At 45.4% G+C, this 11,770-nt stretch overlaps 1 protein-coding gene across 1 annotated transcript in view; it reads right to left on the bottom strand.

The window, feature by feature from the left end:
• The window catches only part of EFCAB6 (EF-hand calcium binding domain 6), a 415,417-nt gene that overhangs the window by 35,450 nt on the left and 368,197 nt on the right, over positions 1–11,770 (bottom strand). The window contains exon 25 of the mRNA XM_006890171.1: positions 141–377. Within this exon, the coding sequence (XP_006890233.1) occupies positions 141–377 (237 nt within the window). The remainder of the gene's footprint in view (positions 1–140; positions 378–11,770) is intronic.

The raw sequence follows: 11,770 nt of genomic DNA, 5'->3' as shown, positions 1-11,770 counted from the left end.
AAAAAAAAAAGAAAAGAGAGTGGAATGTAAATTATGCCCTCAGGACACAGGGGCTCCAGGCTGGTCAGTAGAGTGCTGGACAGAGGAGCCTGGAGTGCAGAGCACTGAGCCCGGAGCCCGGAGCGTGGAGCCCGTCTTACTTGCTCGTCTGTCAGGATTTGCACGTGGCGGTTGCAAATGGCCCGGAACTCGTCCCTGGAGACAGTGCTGGTTTTCATGGTGTCAAAGTTCTGGAACTCCTGAGTGATGGCGCTGTAGTGGGTGGCCACTGCTTTCTGGAGACGGGCCAGGATGTCCTTCTGGCCAGTGTCCTTGGGTGGTGGGAACCTGGGTGGCAGGGGGCTTTGGGGCATCTTCTCAGCCCATTCAGCAGCTGTCTGGACCAGAGAGTAGAGAATTGGTCTAGTTAGTAAGTCCTGGAGCAGAAAACACCAACAGAAACCAAAGACCCACCGGAAACTGGCCTACAGGACCAATGCGCTGGGGGAACCGTGGCCTCCTCTATGCTGGGACCAGAGGAACTAGATGGTGCCCGGCTACAGTTCCTGACTGTCCTGATTTCACTACAAGGAATGGATCCTAGTAGAATGGGGAAAAAGTGTGAACAGAACATAATATATTTAAACAAAACAAACTTCCCTTGAGACTCAAGGATTCCCTGCGACTACTGCCCTGGGGTACTCCTTGAACTCTGAACCAAAACCAGCCCAGAGTCATCTTTTTGCTAAATAACAGATGTTGTTGTTGTTGTTGTGTACCATAGAGTTGGTACTGACCCAAAGCTGACTCTCTGGCAGGTTTTCAGAGGCAGTTAATCACACAGGAGGAGACTGCTCATCCTTTTCCTGCGGGGCAGCTGGTGGATTCCAACTGTGTGCCTTTGGGATTGCAGCACAGCTTCTTACCAACGTCACTAGAGCTCCCATAAAATAAACAATATCACATCACCCATGAGTACTGTGGTTCTTCTAAAAAAACTGCTATATATTCGAGACCAAATGGTCAACACATGCTTCAAAACAAAGATGAAAATGTGAAGGGGCAGGGAGACTAGATGAATGAAAACAGAGCAACCGGAATAGAAAGAATGAGACTATTGACACATTGTGAAGAGAGTAGCCAGTGTCACTGGACAACTTGTGCACAAAGTGTTGTGTGAGGATCTTCACTGAAAACACAACTTATTATTAAAATAATAATTAAAAAGAAAGTACCACTTGGCCATGGGTCTGCTGTGCACAGCCAGACCGAGGGGCACCAGCTCAGAGGGACTACTGAGCCAGGAGAGGAAAGCAGGGTGTCCCCTCATCATCGGGAGTGTTGCAGTGACGCTGCAGGCCTGCCCATCGCTTTCTAATCCCACGACCCCTCCTGATCATACCTGTGGGAGTGCACTTCCCACAGCTGAACACGCAAGTTTCCCTCACATTTGGGGCTGGGATGTCCTGTGCAGCGGGAGCCCCTTTCTGGGCGGTATGCCCTGCCCCAGGGTCCCTTATCCTCTGGCTCCAGGTGCCCCCTAGGAACATGGTGGACAGGGACCCTGAGAGGAGTGCTGGGCCAGCGCCAAGTCTCTGACATCCTTGGCCATTGACCCTTTGTGCCTCAGTTTCCCCACCCACCCAGGAGGAACACAGGCTCACGTGAGATGAGCCCTTTGAAAGGTTAAAAGGATACACATTGCAGTTGTTGCTATTCCATTCTCCCTTTTTAATTTCTTTACATTTGAGTGAAAGCTCAAATCATATTGGCCTTTCATTCAATCCTTTGTGGACATTTTGTTTCATAACATTAATTATAATTGATTAATGTAATAAATTAATTATAATGTCTAATCAGCCCCTTATTGTATTATTACCTCTCTTTTCACCCACTTATCTATTTATTCATTTTTAGTGCCTTCTCCCGCTTCCCACCCCACTGTTCACTCCCCAACAATGATTTATCTGTTTGTAAACCTATTCTGACAACAGATATGAAAGAATCCTAACAAAATATTACAAGCACCCTTATGTTCATGTCTTTTAAACTCCAGGGGAAATTAGATAGTTCTCCGGGAAAATGTCAATTACTAAATTTAATCTAAGTATTAGAAAACTGGACTAGATGGGTAACCACAGAAGACGTGGAGAGGCTACCTGAGAGGTCTCCCCTGCGTCTGTTGGTAGAAAGGTGCTGAGCCTGTGGACAGGTGTCGTCCAGTCGACTCTGAGTCATAACGACCTTATGAACCACAGATGATAGTCTCTCCCTGTCCTGCGACATCCTCAGAGTCTGCACTGTGTTCCAGCCCACTGCTGCAGTCACACCGCACTGACGTCTTCCTCTAGAGCAGGGGCCAGCGTTCAGAAGGTCTCTATGAGTCCTAGTTGACTCAATGGCACCTAACAACAAAGAGCCTCATGGGTGTGTGTGTGTGTGTGTGTGTGTGTGTGTGTGTGTGTGTGTTTACGGGTGTGTTTTTAAAATTTTTTTTAATTGAAAGTTTACAGAGACTTAGGGTTTCCAGTCATTCATTGTTGCACTTTTCTCTTCTCCTTGAAAAGAAAGAAAAACTCTTTCATTGTTATACAGCCCCTTCCCCCAAGTCCACTCCACAGTGTAGCCTTCGCTCTAGACTCCTGTCATGACAATAATACCTAATTATATTTCCCTTTTAAACAGTTCTCTCCCTCATCTGTTTCAATACCACATACATAATTTATCCCCTCTTTCTCAGTCTCCCCTCCAAGACATAAAGACAATTTTTAAAAAGGATAAACTTGATAGAAGGAAAACATCCAAAATGTGAGAGAGTATTAAGAAGGCACTATTGGAAGACATAGTCAATGGGTGGACACTAAAACCTTTCCTACTAAAGCCATGGACAGGACAGCCATGCCTTTCTTCACACTGAGAATTCCTGTTGTTAAAGGGCCTCACCTTTGACATAAAGTAAGAAAACAGAGACACACAGTAGAAAAGTGTAAGAGAAAGCATTTACCAGTATTTGTGCACTGAGTAAAGTTCAATAAGGCAATTCTGAAAAGTAGTTGACTAAAGTAAAAGAAAAAAACTAAGCCCCAAACCAAGAAGCCAAGGGCAAAATCAAACTACATAGACACCATTCCTAACAATAACTGTAACTAGATAGAAGCTGAACTGGAAGAAAATTTCAGCCAGGACAAACCGCTGCTAATCTTGAGATGCATTTCATATGACTGGCACAAGGCCAGGAGGATTAAATCGATGTATGTCTATTTCTTTTCTTTCTGTGTGTGTGTTATGTTTTTTCCCCCCTTTGTTTTTCTTTAGCTTCTTTTGAAACTACTGACTTTAGTCTCTTTTCTAATCAGCCAATCCCAGTACCATTCCTGTGAGCCCTTGTATTCTTTTTCCCTCCCATTTTTCTGGGGAGCTGTGGCGGCGTGGTGGTAAGGAATTGTGTTGTCAAGGCAAAGGTACACAGTTTGAATCTACCAGCTGCCCTGCAGTCTACTGCCTCTGAAAACCCCCTGGAGGGTCAGCCCTGGGTACACAACAACAGTGAGCATTTGCCACTGCTGCGGGCAGTGGAGACTCAGCACAGTTGTTTTTCTTTTTTAAAAAAATTTATTTTATGTTGGTTTACTTATAAAGTTCATTTACATAGTGTTTCACACTTTTCTTCATTCACATTGTGTTTCATGCAATCATTATCATGCATTACATTTTTTAATTTTATTAATTTTAATTAAGATTTACAGAGATTTTGGATTTCCATTCATTCATTGTTGCACTTTTCTCCCTGTCCACCCCTCCCCCAGCCCAGTTCACTCCTCTCTTTGAAAAGCAAAAGAAAGATTCTTTCTTTGGTATAAAATCCCCCCACCCCACCTCCCACTGCCCCGAGTACACTCCACTATGGAACCTTCATTCTGGACTCTTGTGATAACTATAATACCCTATCATATATCGCTTTTAAATTACTCTCTCCCTCATCTGTTTCAATGCAGTATACATAATTTATCCAGTTTTTCTCAGTCTTACCCCAACCTTGATGTCAATCCCTTTCTACAACAGTGGCACCATGCAGTATTTGTCCTTTTATGACTGAGGTATTTCACTCAGCATAAACCATGCATTGCTGTTGTTGTTGTTATGTGCCGTCGAGTCGCTTGCGACTCATAGCAACCCTATGTACAACAGCCCTAAACTCTGCTCTGTCCTGTGCCAATCGCACTGTCTCTGACACTCCCATCCCAATTATCCCAGTCACTGAATCAATCCACCTCATAGAGGGCCTTCCTCTCCTGCGCCGTCCCTCCACCCTCCCAAGCATGATGTCCCTCTCCAAGGACCAGTCTCTCCTCACAACATGTCCAAAGTATGTTAGACGGAGCCTCAGAATCCTTGCCTCCAAGGAGCCACCCGTTTTAACCCTTTCCAGGACAAATCTGTTTGTTTTCCTAGCAGTCCATGGTATTCTCAATACTCTTCTCCAGCACCACAGCTCAAAGGCATCAATTTTCCTTCTATCCTCCTTGGTCTCTGTCCAACTCTCTGATGCATAACAAGTGATTGTGAAGACCATGGCCTGTATCAGACACACCTTAGTCTCCAGAGAGATACCACGGCTCTTCAGCACTTTGAAGAGGTCCCTAACAGCAGACTTTCCCATGGCAATGCGCCTTTTAATTTCCTGGCTGCTGGTGCCAAGACTGTTGACTATGGAGCCAAGCAAACTAAAGCTGTGTACAATCTCAATCTCTTCACCATCCATCCTGATGCTGCCAATTGGTCCAGTGGTGAGAATCTTTGTCTTCTTGACATTGAGCCTCAATCCATATTGTAGGCTGCAGTCCTTGACACTCTGCAGCAGGCGCTTCAGGTCCTCTTCAGTAATGTTTTATAAAATTAATCACCATGGGCCCTTGCCCATCATGACCCTGTCTTTTCAGATCCCTGTTGGATCCTTCCCTTTTCCTTCACCCCCTCCCTCCACCCACCAAATTGTGCAACCCTGTGGTTTCGCCTCTATCCATCCTCACCCCTCTGCTTCCACCCGTTCCCCTTCAGGTCCCCATACATGTTTTACTATCCTTCTACAATAATAGTCTTACACAGTATTTGTCTTTATGAGACTGAGTTCACTCAACAACATGCTCTCTAGTCTGTTCCAAATTGTGTAGGATTTTTCAAAATTGTTTTGTCTGGGGTTATTTGTCACTTGCAATTTCACAAATTAGGGTGCTTAAGTCTGGTCTGGGCCATACCATTGATCTGCTAACTGGGAATTTGACAGTTGGAATCCACCAGCCACTCTTCAGGACATAGCTGAGCAGTCTTCTGTAAAGATTTGAGCCCCAGGGACCTGAACAAGTTGTTAAGTGCCGTTGAGTCGAGTACAATCCATAATGACCCTAGGAACAAAAGATCTGAACCCTGTCCTATCCTGTGCCAACCTCACAATCTCTGAAACACTTAGAGTTCAGTGCTGCAGTCACCGTGTCAAGTAATGTGGTTGAGGATCGGGTCTTCCTCTCTTTCATTGACCCTTAACCTTTCCAAGCCTAATGTCCCTCTCCAGAAAATAGCCTCTCCTAGCAACGTGCCCAAAGTACGTGAGATGAAGCTTTATTATCTTTGCCTCCAAGGAGCTTTGGCTTCACCTTCTCCAAGACATATCTGTTTGTTCTTTTGGCAGTCCATGGGATACTGAATACTCTTTTGCAACCCCACAGCTCAAAGGCATCAATTCTTCTTTTGTCATCCTTATTCATTGTCCAGCTCTCAGATGCACTGTAAGTGAGTGCAAGAACCATAGCCTAAATTGGGCACACCTTAGTTCTCAAATTGACATCATTGCTCCTTAATAATTTGGAGAGGTTCCTGACTGCAGACTTTCCCAGTTCAATAAGTTCCCTGATCTCCTGACTGCTGGTACCAAGGTTGTTGTTTGTGGATCCAAGTAAGATGAAGTCACTGACAGCGTTAATCGTCTCTCCATCTATGTTACCTACCAGTCCAGTCGTGAGTACTTCTGTTGCCTTGACATTAAGATGCAATCCATTCTTGGATCTTCTGCAGCAAGTGCTTCAAGTCTTCCTCACTTTTATTTCTTTTTAAAGTTATTTTAGACAGAAGGGGCAATCTCCTGTACCAGTCAGATCAGATTGGATGGTACACACACACACACACTAAAATAAAATAGAAAAATTATTTTAGACAGAGGCAGTAGACTTCATTTTTTTCCCTCATTTATTTTCTCATGAAGGAAGCAAAGCTCAGCTTGCTCAAATGACTTGTTTTATTTTTAATATCAGCAATGCCCTAGGAGTTTGAATCCAGGTTGTTCTAGTGTCAGAATGATGGCATCTACACCTTTCCCATACTTAGTCCTTTTTTTCATCCACATTCATAACTTTCCCAACTTGGCAGACGTGTTCTCTGGGAAGTTCCTAGTCATCACTTGACCACACAGCAGCCATTCAGGTCAAGATTCCTGATTTCCTTGGACACCAGGTGAAGCCAAGAAGGGTCCGTACCCTTTGGTCTGATGTGGTTCCCCTCCCTTCAAGCTCTCTAAATAAAAGTGGGCTGTTTAACATGGCTGTCTTCTTCACTCTCTCTCAACCGACACTCAGGGTCCTTGGATGGTGGGGATATGGCCTGAGGTGGGGGCAGCTGGTAAACTCCCCTTATTTAAGGTATCTGGGGGAGGGGAGGGGTAGGTGTCTGACCTTGAGCAGGTGAGACACAGTGGCTCCGTGGCTTTCATAGTTGCTGTCAGGAGTCAGTGAGTCAACTGCAATTCACAGTGACTCCATGCACAATAGACTTGAACCTTGCCCGAGCCGGTGCCGTCCTCACCACTAACACTGCTAATCCATCTGCTTGAGGGTCTTCCTCGCTTTCACGGACTTTCCACCTTTCCCAGTGTGATGTCTTTGTCCACGGATTGGCTTCTCCTAACACATGCCCCAAATATATGAGGCCAAGTTTCACCATCCTTCTCTCAAAGGAGGCACTGGGGTCTCACTTCCTCCAAGATATGTTGTTGCAGACCGAGGGTCCCAAAGAATGGAATAATTTTATCATTATTAATAATGAGACAAACAGCCAGGAATGTGATAGAGCAGAGAGCATAAAACAGGGGGCCAGCAGTTCTCGACTGAAGACCCCAAGCCAAGCTTCTCTGTGTCTTTATTGAAAATTACCAGGAAGTAAATCACAAAGAGAATTAAATGCAAATGAAGCCAAGCTCTTTCTATAGAAAACCTTCTGCTTGACTCAGGAAGGAGAGGTACACAAATGCAAGAATTTGGTTTACTCTTAACTATTAACCTTGATGCCTCAGGGTGAACTCCAGCTCAGGAAGTAACACTCCTTCTGTAGAGGGCCCCTTGCTGTCTCCTGTCTGCAGGGAACAAACAGCTCATTTTCTGGGATCTGCCACAAGAGAAATCCTAACTTATAAATCTGTAATTCCTTCAATTCCTGAACAAGGGTTTTCATATAATATTCGATATAAAGTTTGGCTTCCCATAATATATCTCTTTGTGCCTTTAGCAGTCCATGGGATGTTTAGTACTATTCTCCAACATTACAGTTTAAAAGCATCAATTTTTCTTCTGTCCTCCTTATTCACTGTCCAAACTTCGGATGCTGAACAAGTGAATGACAAGACCATGGTCTGGGTCAAGTGCATCTTTGTCTTCACACAGACGCTGTTTTTCTTTGGCGCTTTGGAGAGGCCCTTGATAGCAGAGTTGCCTAAAGCAACATTCCTTTGACTGCTGGTACCAGGGATGTTGATATAGATCCAAGTAAGATGAAATCACTGCCCATTTCAATCTTCTCTCCATCTATCTTGATATTGTGGTGGTGAGGATTTTTGTTTTCTTGATGTAGAGTTGTAATCCATACTGAAGGCTGTAGTTAAGGAAAGTTGTTGTTGTTGTTATGAGCCACTGACTTGCCTGCAATTCATAGTGACCCTATGTACAATCAGAAACAGAAAAGAAGGTTGTATAATCTTGAATCAATTCCATCTGAATTTCATGATCATCTTAAGAATAGATTTGAGGCACTGAACACCAGTGATTGAAGACCAGATAGGTTGCGGGATAATATCAAGGATATCATTCATGAAGAAAACAAAAGGTCATTATAAAAACAAGAGGAGAAAGAAAAAATAGAAATGGATGTCAGAAGAGAATCTAAAGATTTCCCTGGAGCGTTGAGAAGCGAAAACTAAAGCAAAACACATGAAAGTGAGAGAGCTGAACAGACAATTTCAAAGGGTAGCTCAGGAGGGCAAAGCCAAGTATTATAACTGAGTGTGCAGAAAGCTGGAATTAGAGAAGAAAAGGGGAAGAACTTGCTCTCCATTTCTCAAGCTGAAAGACAAATTTAAGCCTTGTGTCGCAATATTGAAAGATACTATGGGCAATATATTAAATGAACCTTCAAAAGAAGATGAAGGGAACACACAGAGCCACTGTGCCAGAAAGAATGGATCAACACTGAAAAATTTCAACAAGTGCCCTATGAACAGGAACCAATGGTAATGAAAGAGGAAGTAGAAGCTGCATTGAAGGCAAAAAATAAGGCTCCAGGAATCATTTGTTTCAATTAACAGATGCAGCTTTGGATGCACTCATTAGTCTATGCAAGGAAATTTGGAAGACAGCTGTCTGGCCAACAGATTGGAAGAGGTACATTTTTGTTCCCATTCCCAAGAAAGGTGATCCAATTCAATGTGGAAATTATTGAACAGTATCATTGATATCACATGCAAGCAAAATACTGCTGCAAATCATTCAAAAATGGCTGGAACAGTACATCAATAAGGAACTGCCAGAAGTTCAAGTAAGATTTAGAAGAGGCTGTGGCACCAGGGATATCACTGCTCATGTCAGACGGATCCTGGCTGAAAGGAAGGAATACCAGAAGAATGTCTGTTTGTGCTTTATTGACTATGCAAAGGCGTCTGACTGTGTGCATCATGACAAGCTGTGGCTGACATTGAGGAGAATGGGAATCCCAGAGCACTTGACTGTGCTCATGCGGAACCTGTATCTGGACCAGGAGGCTGTTGTGTGAACAGAGCAAGCGAGCACTGCATGGTTCGGAATTGGGAAGGGAGTGTGCCAGGGTTATATGCTCTCTCCACACCTATTCAACCTGTGTGCTCAGCAAATTATCTGAGAAGCTGGACTCTGTGAGGCGGAGTGTGACAGTGTACTGTTAGGCAGCATCATGATGGATGGAGAGGAGACTGAAACTGTCAACAGCTTCATCTTATTTAGATCCACAATTAACACCCTTGGCATTAGCAGTCAGGAAATAAGGAGACACATTGTACTGGGGAAATCTGCAGTTAGAGACCTTTCCAAACTATTGAGGAGTAGTGATGTCAGTTTGAGGACTAAGGTGAGTCTGATTCTGGCCATTATCCGTCTGATTACTACCCATGCATCTGAGAGCTGGACAATGAATAAGGATGAAAGAAAAAAGAATTGACATCTCTGAGCTGTGGTTCTGGAGAAGAGCACTGAACATCCCATGGACGGCCAAGAGGATAAACAGATATGTCTTGGAGAGGGTGCAGCCGGAGTGCTCTTTGGAGGCAAGAATGATGAGGCTTCACCTCACGTGCTTTGGGCATGTTGCTAGGAGGGGCCATTCCTTGGAGAAGGACATGATGCTGGGAAGGGTGGAGGGTCGGTGAAGGAGAGGAAGACCCTCAACTAGGTGGCTTGACACAGAGACTGCTGCAATGGGCTCTTGTGTGTCAGGACGTGTGAGGATGGTGCAGGATAGAACAGGGTTCAGATCTTTTGTTCGTATGGTTGCCATGAGCCATGCTCTGTTTGAAGGCACCTAACAACAACAGCAACTGTGCAAAACGGCTCTGAAGCCTGCTCTGTCCTGAGCCAGCCTCACTGTCTCCAACACACCTACCCCCACTACCCCAGTTACTGTGTCAATTCATAGATGAGAAATATGTCTGTGTATTAATTTAGCTATTATGAAGATTATAATTAGCTAATCAGGCTGCATGATTCATCAACAAAGTTTTGTTCTCAATTCTCAGGGAGACAATTAGCTAGTTTTACTATTTTCCCCCCCCTGGTTCCTTATGCAGGAGGAAAACTAAAGAAAGAAAAAAATTCTGAAACTTCATACAGCACCAGAGCACAGCAGGTAGCAAAAATTCCCATTAGGGGCTCGGGAAAGAATCCTTCCACCTTCTTCTAAAGAAGAGTGTAATTACTTTGAAGAATTGAAAAATTGCTTCATCTGATCAAATATTTTGATTAGCAGAGGAATTAATTGTACTGTATCTTCATTTGTATTTACAGTGAGTAAATGAATGTTGAAAATAACAACAGCAGTAAAACTGCCTGTCACAGACAGAGAGAGAGAACATTTAGAAATCCAAATAAACAGGATGCAGGCTGGGTATGACAGGGTCCCGGGGGCATCAGTGCCCAGAGAGAAGGGAAAGGCTAAGGCCAAGGGCAGAGGCTCTGGTGGCCAGTAATCCAGTATGTGGTTTCGCAAGTGACGCAGCTGTGTCTGGAAGGCACGGTCCCAGGCCCCTGGTGGTCAGCTGCTCCATAAGGCACATGAGGATTGTCTGGACAGGGAATGATGCCAGGAACAGTCACAAACCAAGTGGACCTTTAGTTCGGTTCCCAACGCATTTGCTGAGCACAGTCCAGGGGCCCAGAGGTTGTCTCTCACCAGCTCCTGCTGTCCTGGCTTCGGGGCTCACATGACCCTCTCAGTGACCCTGCAGGCTGTCAGGTCCAAGAGTCTCATGGACGGAGTTGGTGAGGTGAGGATCCCAGTGACCAGGACTTTCCCATGTTCCCCAGCTGCTCCCAGGACTGAAGCTGGAGCTTGTGATGGCCCGAGCCCACAGCCCACGCTCTCCATCACGGGTCCAGCTGTCAGGCTGAAGGCTGAGATCCCCTGAGAGTAGGCGTGTGACCATCACAGAGACTGACATCACTGTGTACTAGACCTGGCATCAGGACTCGGCTGTGAAGCAGAGGCCCAACCCCTGCCTGAGAGAAGCTGGTCCTTGATGCCCAGGAGGTCAGTAAGGTGATAGAATGACTGCTCTCACTGCCACTCCCCAGCCCCTCGCAAACCCCCTGGCCACTGGGGTTCAGACCCTTCACCACTGGACCCACACCCTCACACTCTCCATCACCTTGCCCACCTCAGGGTCTCTGAGCACGTTGGCATTACACACTGGACATCCAATCTGCATCTGCCTACAGCTCCTCTGGTGCGTCCCCTCAGACTCGGCCAGAGCTGGCCCTGAGCTCCTGCACCCTGAGCACACAGGCAGCCTCACCGCCTTCGCCTCAGGGCTACAGAGCTCAGTGAACATAAAGGGTCCCTGGGTGAAGGGCCAAAGCCTCTTTCCAAGTCCTCCCACAGGCAGAATGGCCACAGAGGGCACAGACGTAGAGGTAAACATGTCAGCTGTCCTCGGTCGCGAAGTGATTCGACAAACTCCTGACTGAAGCGATTTCTGAAAAGATTACATTCTTACGTCCCAAAGCATTCCACACCATAAACACCATCACTGATCATGCGTACACACAGAGGGAGGATGAGAAACAGAAACAGTTCAAAACAACTCTGAGACGTCATCTCACCCCAGTCAGAATAGTAAAACTCAACAGAGCAGCAAGCAACAAATGCTGGCGAGGTTGTGGAGAAACTGGAACCCTTATTCACTGTTGGTGGGAGTGTAAAACGGTGCAACCACTGTGGAAGGCGGTAT

The sequence above is a fragment of the Elephantulus edwardii genome, unplaced genomic scaffold (assembly GCF_000299155.1).
Source record: "Elephantulus edwardii isolate Elephantulus edwardi_28Jun2011 unplaced genomic scaffold, EleEdw1.0 scaffold00086, whole genome shotgun sequence".
Taxonomy (NCBI): domain Eukaryota; kingdom Metazoa; phylum Chordata; class Mammalia; order Macroscelidea; family Macroscelididae; genus Elephantulus; species Elephantulus edwardii.
Note: the sequence above shows the minus strand (reverse complement) of the source record. Positions and strands in the feature narration are given on the sequence as shown.